Source organism: Camelus bactrianus, chromosome 25 (genome assembly GCF_048773025.1).
Source record: "Camelus bactrianus isolate YW-2024 breed Bactrian camel chromosome 25, ASM4877302v1, whole genome shotgun sequence".
Lineage (NCBI taxonomy): Eukaryota > Metazoa > Chordata > Mammalia > Artiodactyla > Camelidae > Camelus > Camelus bactrianus.
The window spans coordinates 14766981-14791318 of NC_133563.1; the positions used below are offsets into that span (position 1 = coordinate 14766981).

General features: G+C 32.4%; 1 protein-coding gene across 3 annotated transcripts in view; it reads left to right on the forward strand.

Annotated features, from left to right (window-relative positions):
* EMC2 (ER membrane protein complex subunit 2) overlaps nucleotides 1-24338 on the forward strand; it is a 479224-nt gene that overhangs the window by 2892 nt on the left and 451994 nt on the right. For all 3 annotated transcript variants that reach the window (XR_012502164.1, XR_012502163.1, XM_010955832.3), the window contains exons 2-7: nucleotides 3391-3504; nucleotides 4018-4082; nucleotides 5771-5856; nucleotides 12485-12542; nucleotides 20338-20423; nucleotides 20574-20633. Coding sequence is in view for 1 of the 3 variants with exons in the window: in XM_010955832.3 (XP_010954134.1) it covers nucleotides 3391-3504; nucleotides 4018-4082; nucleotides 5771-5856; nucleotides 12485-12542; nucleotides 20338-20423; nucleotides 20574-20633 (469 nt within the window). In the remaining 2 variants the exon portion in view is untranslated. The remainder of the gene's footprint in view (nucleotides 1-3390; nucleotides 3505-4017; nucleotides 4083-5770; nucleotides 5857-12484; nucleotides 12543-20337; nucleotides 20424-20573; nucleotides 20634-24338) is intronic.

Here is a 24338-nt window from a genome sequence, read left to right on the forward strand (position 1 = left end):
GGCAGAGCTGGAATTTGAACTCAAGCAGTTTGAGTTTTGCATCTTCACTCTACACACTATTGCCTTTAGATAGTAGAAAAGAAGACTGAAGAAGGTAAAAATGTAAAACTATGTAAGTTTTAAAACACAAGGAAAACCTTTGTATAATGAAAAGTATTGTGAGGTAAAATTGAAGTGTATGTAACACTTTGAATGTATATTTGAGGGAGTCATAACCATATATAGATAATACATTTATTTTATATCTTACTTTAAAAATGTCTTGAAGTACATATTATACACAGTTGGATTTTCTTTTAAAATTTAAAGCTTGAGTAAATGGGGAAATATTTTGGGTGAAAGGGCTTGTTGTTTTCCCCAGTTAGCTTTTAGAAAAAGTGCTTTCCTCCTAATTTTCCCTCGTCTGTTGGGTGATCCTTCAGGTTTTTTGGGGGGAGGGTGGGGTGGATCTCTGTGAGTAGTCTCTGACAGAGAAGCATGTTCCCCAACCCTTTTGTGGGTAAGTTACATAAATGAAGAATTAACTTGAGCTCCATTTTGCGATGCCCTGAAGAAACTGCTTTTCTTTCTCTCTTCTCCTCCCCCTAATCTAGGTGGGATGGGCAATTTTCCTGCCCCTGATGTACTCCTCAGCACATCAGATGCTTTCATCCCTCTCCCAGAGTTTATGCTCTTTGCTGTAAACTTTATCTAACAAACACCCTGATCCTTAGAGTTCATATATCACAAATATATTCGTGTATCACAGATATCTTCTTTAACCCTTTCTGCCTGCCATGTGGAATTATTCTCCCCCTCACCTTGCTTTCTTAGTACCTGAACATACCAGTGTCTTAGCTTTTATCACATTATTTTGTTGTTTACAGTTTTTCTGCTAACTTGTCAACTTCTTAAGCACAAGGGGCAATTCTTTTTTTATCTTTTATGTTTCTAGCATGTGCTATAGAAGTAATACATTAATATATTTTTGAGTGATTAAGTAGAAGTCATGGGGGACATATCAATAGTTTTAAAAGTGAGAGATTTTCCAGCATTTACCTTGATTATGAATAAGTAGGAGACTGATGGAAAATTGAATACTGTTGGCAAATGAAAAGTTTGACAAAAAAGGAGATAGGACCAGTTTTTCTTTTTTAGTTTCTCATTTATGGGCAGAAAATCTACTGTTTCTTAAAGGGCATTGCAGAGAATTCCTATTCTGAAGCAAGTTAAGAATTTATCTAATAGAGTAAGAAGTAATTCATGAATTCAAACAGCATATTTTATTTATTTGTCTGGGCTAGCATTTCTTAATTTGTGTGTTTGGATATGAGCAGTGTTATGGAACACATCTGTAAAACTAAATGGTTTATATTCTCAAGGCTTTTCTCCCTATTTTAAAATATCTGCGAGATTGACAGAGAATGTGAACTTAGTGTAACTATGGTTTAGGGAATGTGGTTTGAATGAGTTGTGAGAACCCAAGTTGTGGATCTAAAGATAACATGTATGTTACATTGTGATATAAGTTATATATACATATTTGGTTTTCATCCCCAGTTCCTGGCACAGAGATCCCAAACCCTTGTAATTTCCTGAGATAGAGTTGATAGGAACATCTTCTATTAAAATATTTGGTCTTAGTCCTAGGTTCCAAACACAAGATCTTCTAAGATTTCTAGCAGTGAGTGTCTTTTTGTATGCTAATAAATAACTGGCAGCTGGATAGTTTCAGGAAGGAAAGACCAAGGCTTGATTGAAGGGTTGGAACTTTCAGCCCACCCCTTGACCTCCTTGGAGGGGAGAGGATCTGGAGATTGACTTAATAACCAATGACTGGAGATGTAATCAGTTATGCCTATGGAATGAAACCGCCATAAAACCCCCTAAACTGCAGGGTTTGGAGAGCTTGTATGTTGGTAAACACATCAAGGTGCTGGGATAGTGATTCACCCAGGGAGAATGTGGAAGCTCCTCTACCCTCCCTTCCCCAACACTTTGCCCTATGAATCTCTTCCATTTGGCTGTTTCAGTTGTAGAAAGAACTACTGACTATAAGGAGTTGCTTAGAACTATGGGTGTCCCTGACTTGTATTGGTGTCTGAAGTGGGAGTAGTCTTGGAGACTGAGCCCTTAACCTGTGAGGTATGAATAACCTACTTTTTTGTTTGCCTGCTCAGTTCCTCTTCAATCTTTAATATTCAGCTCAAGGTTACTTCCTGTGCAGAGTGAGAGTCAAGCTGATTTTTAGGTTTCAGTAGAAGGAATTAACTATATGTTAATTTGTAATGATTTTTTAAGACTTTTTTTTTTTTTTTTGTAAATTCAGTTAGGGTCTGTTTTCTTCTTACGAGGATTTTTGCTGTCTTTTGTAGACTTCAAACTGTCGGGATTTAGATAATGCATATAAAAGTAGTGGAAATCTTGTGTGCTTCTCTTATAGTCTTTAGAAGCTAGTGTATTGCTTAACTCACCTGTTCAACAATAAGTTAATTCAGCTGTTTAAATCTATGCAACATTTATGTCAGTAGAAGGAAGAAGGTAGTACTTCAGATGAGTATATAAGATTTTCAGAGGTAGGACTAAGAAAACTATGTAATTGGTGAAATGGACAGTTTATTCTATCTTAACTGTATAAAACGGGAATCTATTACTGGATTATGTACTTTCCCCCCCAGTTGCTATTTCTGCTGTTACCAAAATACTGTTCTTTAAAACTCCAGAGTTCCCTGTTGTATTATAATATATAAAGCTGTTCTCTTGACTTGTTTGTTTGCTAGTGTTTTGGGCCTTCCTTTACATTATTCATTTTATTCTTTACTGCACATATAATCAAAAGATTTCCTTCGTTCTGATTTTTTCTGCTATTTCCTTGCATAGTTGTGTATCTTTATATTTTATGTGGACTACTGTAGTCATGTTGTTCTTAAGGGAGTTTTGTGATGAATATTCCTTCAGTGCTGATAGCCTAGTATGATACCCTGATTATGAAAATTTTATATTATTGAGTCAGTGGGCAAGCTTTAGGAGTACCTTAAATTTGGGGGGATTTCAATATGTAATTTTGGTTTTTTTCCTCAGAAAATAATCCTTAGGTTTTATCAAATTCTGAACATTGTTTATAACCCCAAAAAAGAGAAGGTCCATAGTTGCTTAAAGGGATGAGGCTCTTTGTAGCAGACCCATGCCAGGCATTACTTTTAAAGATAGTTGTAATGTCGGCTGTAATACATTTTTGGTCTTCTAAAGAATCTGTTGCCCTTGTTAAATTGATTTTATGCTTTATGAAATTTGAGATATCATAGATTTTGATATTAGTATGAGTTTCTTATCTTAAAAAGTTGATTTCATCTTGTCAGTTAGATATTAATCAAATATACATGTAATTGCAAGCTTATTTTATTTTTTCAGAAATGCGAGATAAAATGAGAAAATGGAGAGAAGAAAACTCACGAAATAGTGAGCAAATTGTGGAAGTTGGAGAGGAATTAATTAATGAATATGCTTCTAAGCTTGGAGATGATAGTAAGTTTTTAAATTTATTTGTGCTCAGCACGTTTCACTTATGGCTCTTAGATTTAAAAAAAATCTTTTTGTTATGTTTTTTCTGCTGTTGATATCAATATATCTATCATTTGTTACTTTTTAAAAAACTTCTCAGAATGTCTAAATGATACTTTATTTTGAGGAGGACTTACAATTAGTAGTGAAACTATCAAATTGTCATTTTTGTTTTAAACCTCAGAAAGCTGCAGTCATGGTCTGGTCAAAATGTATTTCAAGATGACGCTTTTAAAACAGTAAAGATATTAAATAATTGGAGTTTTTTTTTTTTTTTTTTACTTTATAAGATATTAAAATTTTTTACATTGCTGAAAACCTAAGGATGCTTTCCTTCCTTAATTCCAGATAAAATACAAAAAATCAATTTTCAGTTATAAGTAATTGTTCTTTAAAATATCAGAACCAAGTAGAAGTCATTGTCTAGTTTCTGTTGTGAGATTTTTATATTAAATTCAGTTTTTTCTGTGTATGTAGTTTGGATCATATATGAACAGGTGATGATTGCGGCCCTGGACTATGGTCGGGATGACTTGGCATTGGTATGGCTGTAAACTAGTTATATTTTATTTTATTTTTTAAAAATTTTATTTAATTTATTATTTTGGTGGGGAGGGAGGTAATTAGATATTTATTTATTTATTTGTATGGCAGTAATGGGAATTGAACCCGAGACCTCGTGCATGCTAAGAATGTGCTCTATCACTGAGCTATACCCTCGCCCCCACCCCTTGTAAAAAATTTTATATATAATTTGCTTCATGAATTTTGTATAAGCAGTTAAAGACTTAGTATATGGCTTGTATTGAATGTTCTCTGTAGCTGGTTTTCAGTGTTACTCTTAAGAGTAGGTGGGACTAACTAGGTACTTTGGGGCACAATATCTTATTTCTTTTTAACAATCCTGAGAAGTAGATATTTAGTATCCCAGTTTTACTGAAGAAGCTAAATTAGTTGGTGAAGGTTATTCACTTAATAGGTAAATTATGCTATATCATGGAGTTAAAAATAAGCATATAGTTTAAAACGACTTTATCTTTTGGGGTGTTAAATGACCTCCAAAGTATATATTGTTAAATATTATTTTGCAATATTTTAAAAGTATATTTAAATTATTAGAAAATTCTAGCATATACAGAACATGACCTAAAGTACTAATGCTAGGTATTTAAGTGGGGTCTGACACATTATGGAAGCAATTTTTAATTTCAATTTTAAGTAATTAATTTTAAAAGAAAAGAATGATAACTGTATTTTTGAACACGCATGTGGTAGACACTATACTAAATGCTTTACATCATGCTTTATTTAATCTTCATAATTATTTCTTAATTTGATTTGTATGTGCTATTATCATTATATTCATTATATAAATCAGGAAGCCGTGGTTTCTCTTCTTTTGTTCTATCATTCTGAGTCTTAAACACTACTTCATGTTGCTTTCTCATTTGAGCCGAAAAGAATTACAAAAGTTCTTCGTTAGTTAAAGACATTTTTAATCTCTTATGCTTTGGGGCACTAGAACGGGCCATTTTTATCATCCTTAATATTTGTAGCACTTTCAAGACTTATAATCTCTCATATGTTGCTGAGAATATAGTAGGTGCACAGTAAATATTTGATTGTTTCTTTAGTTGAGTTGATGGGTGAATTATGGATATCTACTAAAAGGAGGTTGGTACTCCATTGAGACAATGTCTCAATTTTAAGACCTTCAGAGTAGGATATGTGTACTGACAGGGTGATTGATTAGTATATGATTTCAATAGGGCAACGTTAAACAAAATGTTAATAGTATTTGCTAGAGACTTGAGAGTACTACCAAAGAACTTAATTTTTATCAAGAGAATGCCTATGCAATAGTTAGGAAGAAAAAGCCAAGAAGCTATTGTAGATTTTTAAGTGGAGCCTGACACATTATGGAAGCATTTTTTAAGGAGAAGTGATATGGTAGTAGTTTTTGAAGAAGTATTAGTGGACCTCGTAATCTGCTCATTTTCCCGCTTAAGAGCTTGGTCAGTTTCTGAGAACTGATTGTTGCCCTCACTGTAATTTCAGTCTTTTTTTCAGCACATATTCATTAATGATTAATTTGACTCATCATTAGATTACATTAATGAAATTATTTAAGAAGACACATTGCAGACTATGTAAGCCATTCCTTGTAGCCCATTTAGTATATGTTACATAATTACTACTCTTCAAGTCTTCTTATCAATTATTTTTTTAGTTTTGTCTTCAGGAGTTGAGAAGACAGTTCCCTGGCAGTCACAGAGTGAAGCGACTGACTGGCATGAGATTTGAAGCCATGGAGAGGTAACTGAATCTTATAAATAGTGTGATCTTGTTTTAAAATGGCAAACGTAGGGCCTACATTTAGATTCTTCTACACCCATGGCAACATCATTAATTGTGCAAGATCTTTTGCTTCTAAACTTCAGAATAGTGTCAGAGTGCTTTTCAGCCATAAATCCTGCCAGTTACTCTCAGTAAATAGGATTTGATATAAGAGTGTAATCCATTTACCATCTCTGGCTAAGTGAAATGGAATCATGCTTTGGAGTAAGAACTGGCTTCATATCCTGTTTCTAAGGATTTATTAGCTATTGACCTGGCAAATTACATAACTTCTTATGCCTTTTCTGCCTCACACTTCTGTAAAACAAGAGTATTACCAATTTGCCAGGGAGTTAGTAATGATACATGTGTAGTACTCTCACAGGCACTCAAAAGTATAGAAGCTATTATTGTTGTTATTACCTTTTTAATTGAGATATAATTGACATATAACATTGTATTAGTTTCAGGTACCCAACATAATGATTTGATAAATGTGTATATTGTGAAATGATTACCACAATAGTCTTAGTTAACATCCTTTGTCACACATAGTTATAAATTTCTTTTGTCTTATGATGAGAATATTTAGATTTAATCTCAACAACTTTCAAATATACAACACAGTATAGCTAACTGTAGTAAACCATAATGTACATTATATCCCCAGGACTTAATTTATATTATAACAGAAAGTTTACCTTTTGACCACCTTCACCCATTTTACCCATTCCCCATCCTCACCTCTGTTAACCACTAATCTGTTCTCTGTATCCATGAGTTCAGGTTTCTTTTTGATTCCATACGTAAGTGAGTTCATACAATATTTATTTTTCTTTTCCTAACTTATTACACTTAGCATAATGCCCTCAAGGTCCGTACAGGTTGTCATAAATGGCAGAATTTCTTTCCTTTTTCATGGCTGAATAATATTAGATTGTATGTATAATTGACCCTTGAACAACATGGGTTTGAATTGCATGGGTCCTCTTAATACTTGGATTGTTTTTAATAGTAAACACTGCAATGCTACAGTCTGCAGTTGGTTGAATCAGTAGATGTAGAACCTTCACTACAGAAGGGCCATGTGTATGAAGGGCTTATTTTGAGTTATGTGTGGATTTTCAAATTTGTGGAGGTTTGGTGCTCCTAACCCCCAAATTGTTCAAGGGTCAACTGTATATAGACCAAACTTCTTTGTCCATTTATCTGTCAATAGACACTTAGGTTGTTTCCATGTCGTGGTTATTGTTAAGATTCTGCAATGAACATGGAGATTCAAATATCTCTTCAAGAAAATTATTATTTTTTTTTTTTTGGTTAAATACATGTGGAATTGACTGAATCAAATGGTAGTTGTGTTTTAGTTTTTCCAGGAAACTAAATACTGCTTTTGACAGTGGCTGTGCCAGTTTATATTCCCAACAACAGTGCACAAGGGTTCCCTTTTCTCTACATCCTCATCAACACTTGGTATGCTTTGTCTTTTTGATAGGAGCCATTCTAACAGATATGAGGTGATATCACATTGTAGTTTTGATTTTCACTTTTTCCTGATGTTAGTGATGTTGAGCACCTTTTCATGTACTTGTTGGCTGTTTGTATGTCTTCTTAAGAAGAATGTATTTTCAGTTCCTCTGCCCCTTTTTACTTGGATTGTATGGTTTTTCACTATTGAATTGTATGAGTTCTTACACTATTTTGAATATTAACCTCTTATCATGTGTGAGATTTGAAAACACTTTTCCCATTCCATAAGTTGTCTTTTCATTTTGTTGACAGTTTCCTTTGTTGTGCAGCAGATTTTTAGTTTGATGTAGTTCAACTTGTTTATTTTTTCTTTTGTTGACTCTGCTCTTGGTGTCAAATACAAAAAATCATCACCAAGACCCATGTCTTGGAGCTTATCCTCCATGTTCTAGGTTTTTTATGGTTTCAGGTCTTCTGTTTAGGTCTTTAATCTATTTTGAGTTGTATTTTTGTATGGTATGAAGATAGAGGTCCAGTTTTTTCATTCTGGCTATCCAATTTTCCCAACACTATTTATCTTCTACCTCTTGTATATTCTTAGCTCTTTTGTCATAAATTAATTGACCATATAAGTGTGGGTTTATGTCTGGGCTCTCTCTTCTGTCCCACTGATCTGTGTATCTGTTTTTATGCCAGTACCATACTGTTTTGATTACTATAGCTTTGTAATATAGTCTGAAATCAGGGTGCCTGATCCCTCCTGCTTTGTTCTTCTTGCTCAACATTACTTTGGCTATTTGGGGTCTTTTTTGATTCCATACAAATTTTAGGATTGTTTGTTCTGTTTCTGTGAAAAGTGCCATTGGAATTTTGATTAGAATTACACCAAATCTGTACATTGCTTTGGGTAGTAGGTACATTTTACCAATATTAATCCTTCCAGCTTTTTCAAGGGTAGTGATGAGTCTGTGGAGCCATCCCAGGAGCCAGTGCTGTTATATCCCCTTCTCTTCCACTTCTTGTTGCAAGCAATAAAGGCCATTCATACTGTAAAAACAAACAAACAAACACAAACAAACAAACCTACCTACCTTTTAATTCATGAGTATGGGATATCTTCCTATTTATTTGTGTCTTTCATTTCTTTCATCAGTGTCTTACAGGATTTTCAGCTCTTTGGTTAAATTTATTTTTAGGTATTTTGTTCTTTTTGATGCAGTTATAAATGGGATTGTTTTCTTAATTTCTCTATAGATTCTTTTTAGTGTTTTGAAACACAACCCTTTTTTTTACATATTGATTTTGTATATTACAACTTTACTGAATTTGCTTATAAGTTGTAACAGTTTTCATGGTGTCCTTTGCACCAGTAAGCTTTGATTGTCTATACTGACCTGTCTAGCAATTTGGGGGGCAGTGGTTTGCCCTATAACTTTAATTCTCTGATGGATCTAAGAAGAGTAGTTGGTTTGTTCAGCTTTTTTTCTTGTGAGTGTGGGAGTGATGACTTACAAGGTCTTTACGTGCCAGACCAGAAACCAGAAATCTTGAGTATCTTTTCATGCAGTTATTGGCCATTTATATATCTTCTTTAGAGAAATGTCTGTTCATATTCTTTGTCTATTTTTAAATTGGGTTATTTTACTTGTTTATGTCTTTTTTATTATTTAGTTATAAGAGTTCTTTACAGTCAAGATACCAGTCTTTTATCGTAGTCAAGATACAAGTGTTTTATCAAGTATATGATTTGCAAAAATCCTACATTATGTGGGTTGTCTTTCACTTGCATAATAATGTCTTTTGATTACAAAAGGTTTTGATTTTTTTAAATGAAGTCCAGTTCAATTTTTCTTTTGTTACTTGTACTTCTGGTGGTGGTTCTAGAAACCATTGCCTAACCCAGGGTCACAAAGATTACGCTTCTTTTTTCCTAAGAGTTTTATAGTTTTAGTTTTTACATTTAGGTTTTTGACCCATTTTGAGTTAGTATTTTTTATGATGTGAGGTAGATGTACAACTTTATTCTATCTTATGTGGATATCCAGTTGTCTCAGCATCATTTGTTGAAAAGACTGTTTTCCCCATTTAATTGGCTTGAACATCCTTGTTGAACATTAGTTGGATGTAAATGTGAAGGTTTATTTCTGGGCTTTCAGTTCTGTTGCATTCTTCTTTATGGTTATCATTTACCACACTGTATTGACATTGTAGGTTTATAGTAAGTTCTAAAACTGGGAAGTGTGAACCTTCAACTTTGTTCCTTTTTTTCCCCCAATACTACTTTGTCTATTCCGAGTTCCTTAAATTTACATATTAATTTTAGAGTCAACTTGTTACTTCTTAACATTTTTAATTTGGTGTTTTAAGTGAAACAGGATTAACTTGTATGTCAGTTGTGGTAGCTTGTTTTCAAGCAGGATGTATTGATACAGTTTTTCTTAAGCCCTTTATTTCTTGGCTTTTGGCTTAAGTGTTTGTGTATATTGTAATATTTTTGGATCTTTTCTGTTAGTAAGCCAAGGACATGGTTAAATAAAAACAAATAAAATAGTATTATTATAGGTTAGCAGAAAATATTTTTGAATTAGAGGACAGAATGGAAGAAATCTGCAAAGGATTGCTCCTGAATTAATGTTCTACTCTAATACCACTTTTTGTTTTATTTCAAGTAGTATGAATTCCTGGATCATTCTTACAATGTGTGACTAGCAAAACAACATCCCAGAGTTGAAAATGAATGATTTTTTAAATTATCTTTTGTATTAACTTAGGTTTCTAAGAAACCTATTGGACTTTAATTTCTTTAAGCCTTTATTCTTTAATTAAAACTCACATCATCATTTTACCTAGTTAAGTTTTGCTGTTTTTTTCTGAAGGAGTGGTTATTATGTGTTTTTGTTATATAGGACCATTAACCATTGGTTCACATAACATGATTGTGTGAATTAGAATTATTTGTGGCATTTAAAAAAATATAGTTGCTCAGTCCTCACCTTACTGAGATCAGCCTGTTAGGCATGTAATATAGAATAGACAGGTAGATTTGAGAAGGATGCTGACTAAAGGTAACTTTTTGTGGATCTTCAGTGTATTAGGATTCTGTAGAGAAACAGAACCAATGGGATATTGTTATATGTGTGTGTGTGTGTGTTTAGGTATACACTTATTTATTATGAAGCAACTATGGAGGCTGAGAAGTCCCAGGATCTGCTATCAGTGACCTAGTAAAACTAGTGCTGTAATTCAGTCTGAGTCCAGGTCTGAAGGCCTGAGAACCAAGAGAGCCTATGGTGTACATCCCAGCCTAAGGCGGAAAATGAAATGAGATGTCCCTGCTCCAGCAGTGAGAGGCAGTAAAAAGAGGTGAATTCCTTCTTCTACCTTTGTTCTATTCAGGACCTCAAGGGATTGATGGTGCCTACCCACACTGGAGAAGGCAATCTGTTTTACTGAGTCCACTGATTGAAATGCTAATTTCATCTGGAAACACACTCAGACATAACTAGAAATAATATTTAATCTGAGCACCCAATGGCCAGTCAAGTTGACACATGAAATCAATCACCACACCAAATTTTTACATAAATTCCTACTTTTCATTACACTATAACTTAAACATGTTCAAATATAAAACTAGGTATTAGTGCCTTATGTGTATAGTTTTCATACAACTATAAAAACACTATGTTTTCTAATAAAAAAACAAAAAAAATACTAGAAAATACTAAAATTCAAATTATCATTATATTAATGAAATGAGTGGTTTCCTGTTTTTCTCTGTCATTTCTAATATATTTCCTAGAGGTTATGTAGTTGGGAGAAGATTCCCAATTGATTCTTATGTGTAACTATGTCTTGTGAGAACCCTGTTCTATAGCATTAATTTTGCCTTTGTTTGTATATTTTATTGTTTTGTTTTATTACTATTTAATGATTTTATTTTCTGTTTCCCCATATAATTGCAGGTTCTTATGAGGCTAGCATCCTAGTATATTACCATGTATTTGGTGTTCAAACTAATACTCTTTTTTTGAACTATTGCTAAGTCTGATTGACTCGTACAGTGTAGTGATGCTTTCTGGCCTTTGTGTGGTATGGACACATTTGCACAAATTAAGTTTGCTTTTTTCTCAGTAGTTTGCTGCAGTTAAAATATTCTTAACCTGTTGGTAATGATTGCAATCACAAAAACAGGCTTGGGCACTAACATTGTAGGGCAGTATTTCATTAGAAGATGTGTCATCATGATACATAGAAAATTCATGTGTTGAATGTTATTAAGAGAAAAACTTAAAATTAAAAAATTATCAAAGGGAACTTATGAATAGATCAGAAAAATGTTATCTGTTGTTCCTAGTTTTAGAAACCTTGTTATAAATGTTTTAAACATTATTTTTTTGCTTTCTCTAAAGATCTATATCTGGGAGTGGAGAAATTGATTGGAAGGGAGTTGGAGGTTAAGGATGTGGTTAGGAAGGAATTTCAGAATCACTTAGCTATTTCCTTGCACCCCAAATAAGATGACCATATATAGAAGTATACGATTACATAAAATTCGTTGTATGATTTTTGATGTATCCCTTTCTTTGGTTCTCTGTCACATACTGTTAATTTTGATTTCTTAGTTATATTTTGCCATATTTGATTATTTTTTCATTTGATAACTTTGTTAACTGTTTTCTTTATGAGATTGTAATCCAGCAATGAATTGAACTTCAGCTCAACTAAGAAAAGCTGTCATAAATATTCATTAAAGGAGAATTAATATATAGATCATTTCCTTATGAATGTATTTGTTAAAATTAAACTTTTTTTGATGCTTTATTAGCTGTAATTCTACGTATAACTAGGACCACAAAGATATTTCTTTGTCGCTGCTAATTTTTAACTTCCTATTTAGATCAGATTGAATCAGTATATTTTTGAAGTAAGTTTTCTTAAAAATACTTCATACATGATTTTTTTGCTAAGAAAATGACATCATAGCAAACTAACTTGTTATATGAAGATCAGAAGAGGCTTAGTAACAATTGTAAATGCATATAAAGCCCTGTCAGTTTAACCTTTTTCTTTGTTTACCATTTGTCACTAAATTTTAAGGTAATAATTCTTGGTGTTTCTTTTTCTTTTTAAATAGATACGATGATGCTATACAGCTATATGATCGAATTTTACAAGAAGATCCAACTAATACTGTAAGTTGACTGTCCTGAAGACCATCTAAATTTTATTTTAAAAGGTGAAATTAATTCATTTTGGAAACAATGGAAAATACATATGCAACTAAGTTTTATCTTTTTATTTTAAATATTTCATGATGATTTTAAACTAGATTTAAAACAGTTCAATAAAATTTGACTTATAAGATCTTTTATTAGGATCTGGTTGAAATTTAGAAAGAAAGAATTTTATTTGCTTGCCAAAAAAAAAAAAAGCCAAACAGAGCTTATTGTTTTTATAATATTTTGAAGTTTATGAAATACTAACTTGTCTTGTTTGGGCAGTTGTATTTTAGTTGTCTTAATAAAAAATGAAAAAAGTCACCTCAGTAATTAGTATATGAAATTCATTAATGAAGTCATTTTGTGTCAAGTTTGCTTTTTTCTGCCTTGTACTTGAATAAGAATATACATATATATAATGTTTTCCTTAAGATAACATCTTTAATTTATCCTGATTTTGAACAAATATTTATATCAGTTTATTGGGCAAAGCATTATTTCAAATATACTTATATAGTATTATTTGTTTTAAGAATACCCTGGGGAAGATTTTTTTTAAACATTGAGAACTTTTAGTGTATTGGCATAATGGCTTCCCTCAGACTTACTTTTACTAAAGGAAAAGTTAGAGACTTTATAAAATAGGTAACATATCAGGCATTTTAAAGTTTTCTATTATGTCCGTGCACATATATGTCTGCTGAAACAGAATAAATATTTTTAGACTTTTTAAACGAAAATCAGTGTTTCATTCCTTTTATAGAAACAGAAATTGTTATATTAACACATAATACAAATACATGAAGGTTTTCCCTTATTTGGCAAGTATATTATTAAAAATGCACATTTTTAAAAAGTCCTGTAATATGTGATTGTAGATTATAAGATGCAGAAATGCTTGATAACTGGATATTAGTAATTTGATTCATTTTAAATTATTTATGCTAAGTTTAGAAATTAATTAATATTAAAGTTTACAATTTCTTGGTAGCAATATTCCAGGCATTTATTGGTCATAAATCCCTGCTTACCCCTTTTGTTACTCTGTAGTAATGCATATGTTTTTTGCCGAAATAATAGAGGTTTTTTTTCCCTAGCTTTATTGAGATATACTCAACAAGTAACATTGTGTAAGTTATACAATGTGGTGATTTGAGATATAGATAGACAGACAGATAAATAGATAGACAGATAGATAGATAGATAGATAGTGAAATGGTTTAGATTTTTGCTTTTAATATAATCCCACCCCAGGGAAATTTTCTCCGGAAACTTCCTAGGTTTTTGTTGTTGTTGTTTTTGTTTTTGGGGTAGATACTTGAGTGGTAAGGATTCATCATTTTGTGAGGCTTCTCAGAATATAGAAAGTTCAGGAAAAGTTTTGACAGAACTGCAAGCTGACCTGTTATTAAAAAAAAAACAGTTAATTTAGATATCCCCAATAAAACAGTTAAAATTGAGAAGTTTTGGATAATTTTTAAATCTGATTTATCCTAATAGCTTGCCATCTGTCTTAATAAAAAAGTTCCTTATAAAAAGCACCATTTTTTATTCCTGAAGATATTTTATGTATTTATTTCAACTGTAAGATTTCACCGTGTCAAAGGTATTCATTTTTTATGCAGCCATATATTGAAAATATGAAATCAGATTTCTGAAAAAGTTGTTTCATGTATTTTTCTCATACCAGGTTAAAAATTACAATAAAAAAGTTACAATAGCTTATAACATTTTTTGGAATTAGAAGTCAGACTTCTAACTTCTGTGTTGGTTTAAGTTGGGCATATTTTTAATAGATTATTTTGCTACTTCAGGGCCTAAGATAATATGTAACTAAGTGTTTTGTCTTTGTAGTACTTTCCATGTTTATGGCTTGATTCCCCTTATAGACTTTGTGTGAGAGGGTAGTAACTAAATCGTTTAATTGTTAGGTAAACATTTCAGAACAAGGTGACTAAATTCAGCTTTGCTAAATGTATTATCCTTTCATTAAATATTATCTTTATCTAATCTTCCCTCGGTCTTTTCTGTCCTTCTGTAAATATTTATTGAGTACCTGTCATGAGCCACCAAAGTGTGAATGTTAACTTAGACACTGTATCTGTTACTATATTCACAGAATGAACTGGTAGACAAAATGGTAGACAATGAGGGAGAAAAACAAAGCCATGTAAGACCTAGAACTAATCAAGTCTTGTAGGGGAAGACTTTACTTATATTAAACAGTTAAATTACTATGTAGAAGACATCACAGTTATATCCATAGTTACAGTTCAGGATTTTATACTTTAGTTCTTTGCATTGTCTAAAAGTGATCATATAACTCTTTCTTTCGTCTTGTGCTTCTGTGTTCCTAGATACCCAGTATAGAAATGAGGTTATTCATTAAAGCTTAAAGGAGCTCTCTTGACCTCTCATGTGCATTCATTATTCTTTCAAAAAACATTTGTTGAGTGCTTGCAGTTCGCTTGGTGCTGGGAAGAGAAGGATAAACTAGATACCATCCTTGACTTTGCTTTTACAGAGACAAGCATGATGTAATGAACAGATTTTGGACTTTGAAGTAGCCTTATTAAAGCCTGACTTTAAATGATTTGCTGCATTATTTTTGAGCCTTGTAGGCCTTAGAAGATGAGTATGGCTTAAATGAGACAAAGATGGTGGTCTGGGGGAAGGCATCATATCCCATGAATGGGGTGAATAAGCCTTACCATTGTTAAAGTACAAGGGCTGCCTAAGGAAAAAAGAATAAAATGATTAGAATGGAAGTTTTCAAATTTTCCTTTTGGGAGGTTGCTGAAATGGGACATCTCCTCATCTATTTTTAAAAAGTTCTGAAATACTCTTGAAAAAGTAATACATACTCATGTTAAAAATTATAAACAACACAAAAGAGTATACAGTAAAAAATAAATCTTTCTTCCCATCCCTAATCTCAAGTCCTCTGCCACCTAAGCAAACATTGTTAATTTCTTAAGAATTCTTCCGGAACTTTTTTTGCTCTTGCATATAACTGTGTGTGTGTGTGTGTGTGTGTGTGTGTGTGTATGTTTTGACGGGGGAGTTGTTGAAACTGCAAATGGTGGCATACCTTACCTAGCAATATCTTTTAAAGGTCATGCTATGTCAGTACATCCTTTGCTTCATCCTTTAAGTAGCTGTGTATTGCATGGATGTATAGTCCCTGTCTTGATGGAAAGCTTTAAGTCCCATTTGGTATCTGATATCTTCTTCCCAGAAACAGTGTTGCAGTGCATGTCATTTGTAGGGTAGTTTCCTAGAAGTGAAATATCTGTGTCAGGAGGTCCATGTATTGTAAAATTTGATGCAAATGTCCCTCCACAAGAGCTTTTTAGCCATCTATACTCATTTCTGTGGTGTAAGAGAATTCTTTCTCTGTATCCTCCCATATGGTATATTATCAACTTTTTCATTTTTAACCTTTGCCAATTTAATTAGTTAAAAGTGTTATCTTGTTAAAATTTGCATTGTGAATGATGTTGAATAGCTTTTAATATGCTTAGAAAGCCATTTATTTTTCTCTGTCTGAACTGCCTCCTTTAACACAGTTTTCACTTGAAATTTCATTTCTGTTCTAGTTGAAGAGAGGGTTCTGGTGGTCTGTACAGTTAACCTCCCCATTCTTCCCCACTGATTTGCCTCTGAGCAAAACTAGGGCTCTAAGGAACAATGTTTTATACCTTTGAGTTGGTTCGTGATACAGAGTGACTGGAAATGCAATAAGGTTTGTATTTGTGAACAACATGGTATGTTACACTTTAGAATTTAAATATTTTTCCCTGTATTATCAATAAGTGAATACAGTTTTTTTAGTCTTTTTTTTTTTTAAATAGAGGTATAGTTGATTTACAGTATTATGTTAGTTTCAGGTGTACAGCATAGTGATTCAGTTTTTTGCAGATTATACTCCATTATAGGTTATTACAAGATACAGAGTATAACAGAATCTTAATTTTTATTCTTAGAAAATGGAGAATGAAGTCAAATTTTGATTAGCAAAATTCCACCAGAATTTTTTAGAAATAACTTTGTCAGTAATATGGGAGATGGTTTAAAAGAGGTGGAAAGAGAGAAAATAAGTAATTTGGAGGCTGTTCTGCCTTAAGCTTGAGATTATGGGGGTCTAAACTTGGGGTAAGTGGAATTGGAGGGGTTGGAGGTGGATGAAAGTATATTCTGCAATAATAGCACAAAAACACTGAAAACTTAGACATAAGTGCTATTATAGAATAACTCTCAAGTGTAAAAGTTTTAGTCACCAGTCTCAAAATCAAGTATTGGATTAGGCTCACTGAGTTTTTATTCCTTAGATTACCCCAACATGAGTCAGGTTTTTTTTAATTTGCTTGCTTTTAAAATAAAGGTAGGCGTTTTATCCTTTGAAAGCTCTTTGAGGGAAAAATTATGTCCATTACATGGAACAATGCCTAGCAAATGATACGTCTTCAATGAATACTTGCTGTCTTTCAGAAGAAAGTACAATAATTCTTGTCTTTTTAGTTGAATTTCATATTTTGGAAAAATCAGATTTTGCCTTGAATGGTCAACTGCCTGTTGTGATACATCAAATATTTGAACTCTTATTGTGGGATTACATATACCTGCCTCTGTGCAAAGGGTGAAGAAACTTTTAGAATGCCACATTTCCCAGGGCCATCGGCATAAGCCTTAGAGGCAAAAGAACCTGGAACTCTGCTTTCCTTCTGTTGCCTGACTGTTTCTGAGTCCCAGCAACTGGGGGGGGGGGTTCTAGATTATATTTTGCTGGTAGCCCCTTTAATCCTTTTCTGGGTAGTATATCTCTCCCCATATGGCCTGTTTAAGATGTGACATGTCTTTCAGGAAAAATTACTAGCTAGCCCCTTGAACATAATGTTACAGAGGCATGTACAAATTTATGGTCGTAAGTACTTTTTGAAGTTTCATACTTTATAATAGAAATTCTGACACCATTATTAAAATCGTTTGTAAAATGTAAGGCAGGTTTTCACTTTTGACTTAAACAGACTTACAAAGATTGATCTAAACAAGAAATTTAGAAAAATTCAGAACATTGAAATATTTTACAAGAAAAAAAGTGCAAGAAAGAAATACAAATGAAAATTGATATTCAAGACAACTTATAACATTTGTCTAATTAATGCTGTTTTGTAAGGCTGTTTTGGCGTATGATTGGTTTAGAATAGACAGCACATATTTAAGGTGTGCAGTTTGTTAGTTTTGACATTTATATATACCTGTGAAACTGTCACCATAATCAAGGAAGTAAACAAAACCATCATCCTCTAAAGTTTTCTTTGCTGCTTTTGATTTTTGTATTCTTATAAATATTCTTGAGCTTTCTTGTGGGATATATGTAAGTTATAATTAAGTTATTGCAGACAGTTTGATCCTTCTGGGTCTTCATTAGACAGGACCTGAACAGTGTTTATACTGGGGCTAATTATTCCCCATTGTATCATCCTGGGTACTCTATCAGTACCTCAGGAGTCATGACATTTTTCTAGTCTGGCTGTAGAAAGAGGCACTACTCCAGCCCTGTGTCAGCTCTGGACACTTTTCTGCTAATCCTGTCTAGTAGTTCTTTCCTTTGCCTTTGGGTGGTTTCCTTATACACGTACTGATCAGTACAAAGCAGAGTACTCAGGGGATCCCTTGAGATTCAAGGGGAATCTCTGTAGAGTCTTTATTCTTTATTTTTATCTCTTCTGCAATACTCTGTCCCATGAACTATAGCCTTTTTGGTCTTCTTGGACTCTGAGCTCCTTCTCGAACTCTTGGAGTCTACTAGGGTTCAACCTGGTTTTCTCTCCTTGCCCAGCACCCTAGAAACTTTCTCATGGCAGTGAGCCAGGGCAATAAAAATAGGGCTTACCTGGTTTATTTCTGTCTCACAGGGATCAACTGTCCTTCTTCACCTGTGCCTTAATAATGTTGGACTGGCAGAATTAGATAATGTATGCCCCAAAGAAATTAGTTGCTTAATTATGTTAATTTATCACTCATGTATTTTCAGAAGGACTTGGAATAAGGCTCACATTTCAAGTCTCATATTCTTTTCAAAGGTTTAGGATTGAGTTACTTTCAGAGCTATACTTTTCCTTTCCTTCTGAATTCTTGGGATAAACTTTGCATTTATTATGGCACTTCTGTTGTTTTACGTAGTGAAATTATTTCAAAAATATTTGAGGCAGACATTGTGGTAGGCTTTTGGCATGAGCCAAATAATCAAGGATATACATTTTTAACACACCTGTCATTTTTTATTACCAAAATGTTATCACTGTTATAATAAATATTGCTCTTGGTCTTATTTGTTAAATATAGGCTTATTTAATAAATAAGAGATTTATTAAATCTGATTTTTTTTTTTTGACTTTTTTGACTTTCAGTTTTTCAAAGCAAAAACGTACCTTTTCCACTACAGGACAGGTAGCTACCTCCTTTGGTCTAAAGAGCACCCCCTCTTTTTTTTTAAATTGAAGTGTAATTGATTTACAGTGTTGTATTCGTTTCTGGTATACAGCATAGTGATTCAGTTATACATACATATTTTTTATTTTTTATATTCTTTTTCATTGTAGGTTATTCCAAGCTGTTGAATATAGTTCCTTTGCTATACAGTAAGACCTTGTTGTTTGAGGCCCCATTCATTTTACTTCTACTTGTCTATATCTTATGGAGTATGTGTTACTCATAATTAATAAACTTAACCTAGCCCTAGGTATAGTGTGGTTTTATTGTTTAGCCTTCTGCATTGAATTAAACAGAGATGAAGGGGATGCAAACTTAATAATTCACATAGCACCCTCCTGTCTCTGTTCACTCCAACCTCAAACATATAGTCTTGATTACACACAATGCTACTGTCTCCTGTGCCTTTGCTCCCTGTGTTCCTCCGTACAGTTTTCTCCTTTTCTTTCTTACTGTCTACTTGCCCTTTCTGTTTCAGTACAGGTATCACATTTAGGACCCTCTTTGCTTCCTGTCTTTCCACCACTTCCATGTTGCCACATCATCGGAGATCTATCACTTTCTTTTATTTGATGTGTGTTTCTTTCATCATACTGAGCTCCTGCAAGGAATTATCAGTTCCTTTTTTCAATCCTTATACTTTGATTGTCCTGTGCAGTACCTGGCAAACAACAGATGTTCATTACATATTTGATGAATATATAAATAAATGGCATTGATTTTTATATTTAAATTTAAAAAGCTTTAAAATGCAAGTTCTAATTGTTTTGTCTATTATAAAATATTTCTTTCAGGACCTACATTATTCTTTTGAAAGAATCTTAGGTAGATTTTTCTGTTAAAACCATTTTATTAGAAGCCATATTCGTATAATGACATTCAAGTGGCCACAGTGAGATTATTTTCTAATCTCCATTATCCCTCTATCTCTTACGATACAGATCTCATGAATGAGACAGAGTAAAGGACTTTAGGATGGATAAAGATTAGGATTCCCTGCTGGCTTGTAATTATCAGAATCTGGATGGTTATTTATTTGAATGAAGTGATGCATACATTGTATACATCAAAAGTAAAGCATATGTGATTGTTGGAGGAATGTTTGAATTCCCCAGTGGGATGTCATGGGGTATGTTTATAAACTCCCAATAAGCAGTAGTTCTACAATGGAATTTCACTGGCATTGAGATAATAATTTGCACAGTCAAATTACCTTCTTTACAAAACCCAGGGAATCATGAGGGCCTAATCCTTTATTAATGTCAACCCATAGGCTGCAAGAAAGCGTAAGATTGCCATTCGAAAAGCCCAGGGGAAAAATGTGGAGGCCATTCGGGAACTGAATGAGTATCTGGAACAGTGAGTGTCTTACAAGAGGATTGTGTTTTGTTATTCTGATAAACCTTTTTTAATTAAAATGGAATTTGCATTTCATTTTCCTTTTTGCCTCCATGCTGTTCATTTACAGAATTCCTACACACTTACTTTTTTTCCCTTCCCTCTCACCAGGTTTGTCGGAGACCAAGAAGCCTGGCATGAACTTGCAGAACTTTATATCAATGAACATGAGTAAGTTGTTAAACACACATAAAATGCTGTTAGGAGTGCAGTTTTCATCACTATGTAAGTTCAGAAGGCATAGTGGTTACCAAAAGATTGGTGAGAAGGTATGAATCATATGTCATTTTAAATTAACGAAATAAATAGTTACATTTAAAAAACAGATCAACAGTTTATTGGTTATAATATGTGAATTGCTTTAACTAGATCATTTGTGTTTTGCTAAATTATTTTTGTCTGGGAAATAAGTTTTTCTTTCAAATAGAGATGACGTTCTTCAGTATTAGAAAGGCATGCATTTGCTGAGCTAAGGTTATTTTTAGTGAATCAAAATTGTGAATTTTTAGAATTTAAATTGTTCTTATATACAAAGAGTATTATACCCCATGCTGTTTAAAAATTCTGTCACTTGTATGCATCTATTAGCCTTAGTACTAAAAGAATCAGCTCTTCCAAAGTAGAAGCATTCTGTTGCCTGGGTAAAAACCAAGAATAATCAAGAATGTTGAGTGCTGTAGGAACTTGCTTATTGGATATTTAATGTTTTTGTTAGCTTTTTTATTGCTGCAGTGACAGGAGGAAATCCCAGTGTGAGAGGATTAGTCCAGTCTTAGTGCAAGTTTTCTAATATCACAGCATTAACGCTAACCTCTATCTAAAGGCAGGATTTTTTCCCCCCTTTTTTTCCTTAGTTCTTCTGAATCTGAAGTATATCACATTGTTTCTTTCTTTCCTTTTGAGAGAATAGAATCGGATTCTCAGGCATATTACTGTGCATGAATAATAGTTAACCTCATTCTCATACTACAAATAGCTGACACAGGAAATAGAATGAAGACTTGTCTCTTGCCTTTGCCCAGGGCTGTATATGTAATGTGAAATAGAAAGTTAAGGTGGTTATGTGGGCAATTCTAATAAAAGTGGGAGGTAAAATAAAAGCAATAGCTGTCTTTAATGAATGTATACTATATTCTGGGGATCGTTCTTCAGTTCTCTATTACGTATACTGGTTATCGGATTCTCTTTGCTTTTCATTAGGAAATTATTTTCTGAATCATGTTCAGTATAGATGTACATATGCTTGTGTGATCACATACATAAACATATTCAGCTTTCTCTTATGCTTTCAAGAGTGGTAGTATATTTGATTAAATGATACTGTTTCCATTTTTCATAGTTTTAAAGTCTTCATTTATAAAGTATACATTATATGATTTAAATAACAGGAGACTCAATTTTTGGAGTGTGGTGAAAACAGTAATATTTGTTTTATTTTGTCAGATGACAGTTATTTAAAATGTTTTTATGCCTTGTGAAGATCGTGTGATTAAAAGCATTTATAAACATTTCAAATCATCAAGGAAATTTTTTCTTTAGAGAAGTACCTGAACAGAAAATTTGGAAAACCCAGTAAAGAATAAAGACAAAGATAAAAATCATGTGTAATTATGTCATCCTAAGTTAACTACAGTTTACATTTTATTTTTTTCCTTCAGTGCCTCTTGAAACAAAGAGGAACCTAAAATAGATTTATCTTTTGTAGCTTATGCTTTTCACTTACAATTTTAAAAAATTCCTTATCACAAATAAACATTCCACAATGTGATTTCAATGGGTTTGTATTATTCCATCTTATCAATTTACCCTGGTATTCCTAACCAATTTCCTAAGGGAATATAAAGATTATTTTTCATTTTAACTTTAATGTTGTACTATTTTTATTTTAATTGTTTCCTTAGGCTAAATTCTTAGAAGTAGAATTACTTGATTAAATGATATGCACATTTTCAGTGGTTTTGATAAATCATTCCTAATTGTTTACTAGAAAGATAGTATCAATTTACTCTTATACCAGCAATTATTAGTGTGTCCCCTTTACAACCATGAGTGCTGTCATTCTTTTTAATCTTTGCAAAATTTGATAAATGAAAATTGGTTACACTTTTTAAAAAGAGCTTTTATTTAAACGATATGAACCTTTCTCCTGTCAAAAATATATTTCTATTTATTATGTCTTTTTAATATTGATTTTTTAAACATACAGAAACTTTGTATTGTTTGATGGTCAGATATATCAATTTATATTGCTTTCATGTTCTCTATCCTCTGAGAACTATATAAATTAATCACCTCTGGTTTTTTTTCTACTTCTTTATCAATTTTACTTTTTTGTATGTGTTTGTAATATTTCTGTATTTAGTTCTCAAAAGGTTATACTTTATTTTTAATATATCATTATACTTATTATTATTACATGCTTCATATTATAATGACCACATTCAGTTTTGCTTTATTTTGGGTCTCTGAAGAGTTTATTGAGATAGAGGTGAATGTATATTTAAGAGAAATGAACTGAAAAATCCCAAGAAATCAAGAAATACAAAGATGGAATAGCACCTGAAAAATAATTTCTTTTTATGGTAAATGATAATCCTGTTCTGCCTACCCAAAACTCTTTTTGGTCTTGAAGCTAGTTATTTACAAAATGACTGTTAATTTTTTCTCACTGAACATATTAGAAGGAATATTCAGATTTAGGGTGAGTGGAAATAAATAGCTCCAGATTTTATGAAACTATATGAAAATCAGAATGTTCATTTAATTTATTTGACTTGTTTGAGCAAGTCATTGTAGTAGGTAGGATTGTTTTGGTAGAAGTGGTAAATTACTGTGGAACATCAGTTTAGCACAGTTTTGTGGGCACAGTGGCAAAAATGTAGTGATTTAGGAATTGCTAGATATGTTTGACATTTTGACTTTTTTTTTTCTGTATATGAATCATTATAGTAAGTCACAGGCAGCATTGCTAATCTAGATCTAGAAGTTTTTATTCCAAATAAATTTGTACAGTAGAATGTACATACAGGTCTACTCAGTATTTTTATAGAAAGGTGGTATAGAATTTTGCCACATACCTTTTTAATATCTCTAAGTTAATTTTATTTATATATTTTTTAAGTTACTTTTATTTATATTTGCTTCTGATTTATAAATTCTGGTTATTCCAGTGATATGTCACACTAATTGGCCACATTGAGATACTTGTTCTAAATGTAAAACGTTAGTTATAATTTATACCTTAACCCCAACAGTATGTATTATAAACAAAAGTAAATATTTTAAACAAAGATACTGATTTTTTTTGCTTGATTTATAGTTAAAACATAATTTTATATTAGCAAGGAGCAGTTAGAATAAATTAATTATGATTATAATTACAGTAGGCCCACCTTTACTATAAAATTCTGTAAAAATGGAATTATTGAAATCCTAAAGGAAAAATCATAATGTTGATAAAGCAATCTAGGGACAAACGCTGTACCTATACATATGCTTTTGTGAGGAACAGAAGGACTTCAGAAATTTTATTTAGTTACTGACTATGACATAGTAGTAATAGTAGTTATTCTATTTTAAATAGATTCAAATTAATTTTACTTCTCTAAATAATCTTAGTTTCATTAAGTCATTGTATAGAATGAATTAGCTTCTTTCTTCATCTGGAATGGTACTGGCAATGCACCGTCCTTGGGAGAATTGAGAAAATAGTCACTCAAATCACTTTAATACTGCTTGAACACTCTTGACTATGCCTGGCTGAGAAAAACTGGATTAGTCCATTTCTTGCTCCTTCCAGCTCTATGTTTATTTAGTTCTATACTTTATCCACAAAAATTAATTTGATTTTATACTTCGTAAAATTGGAGAAAGATA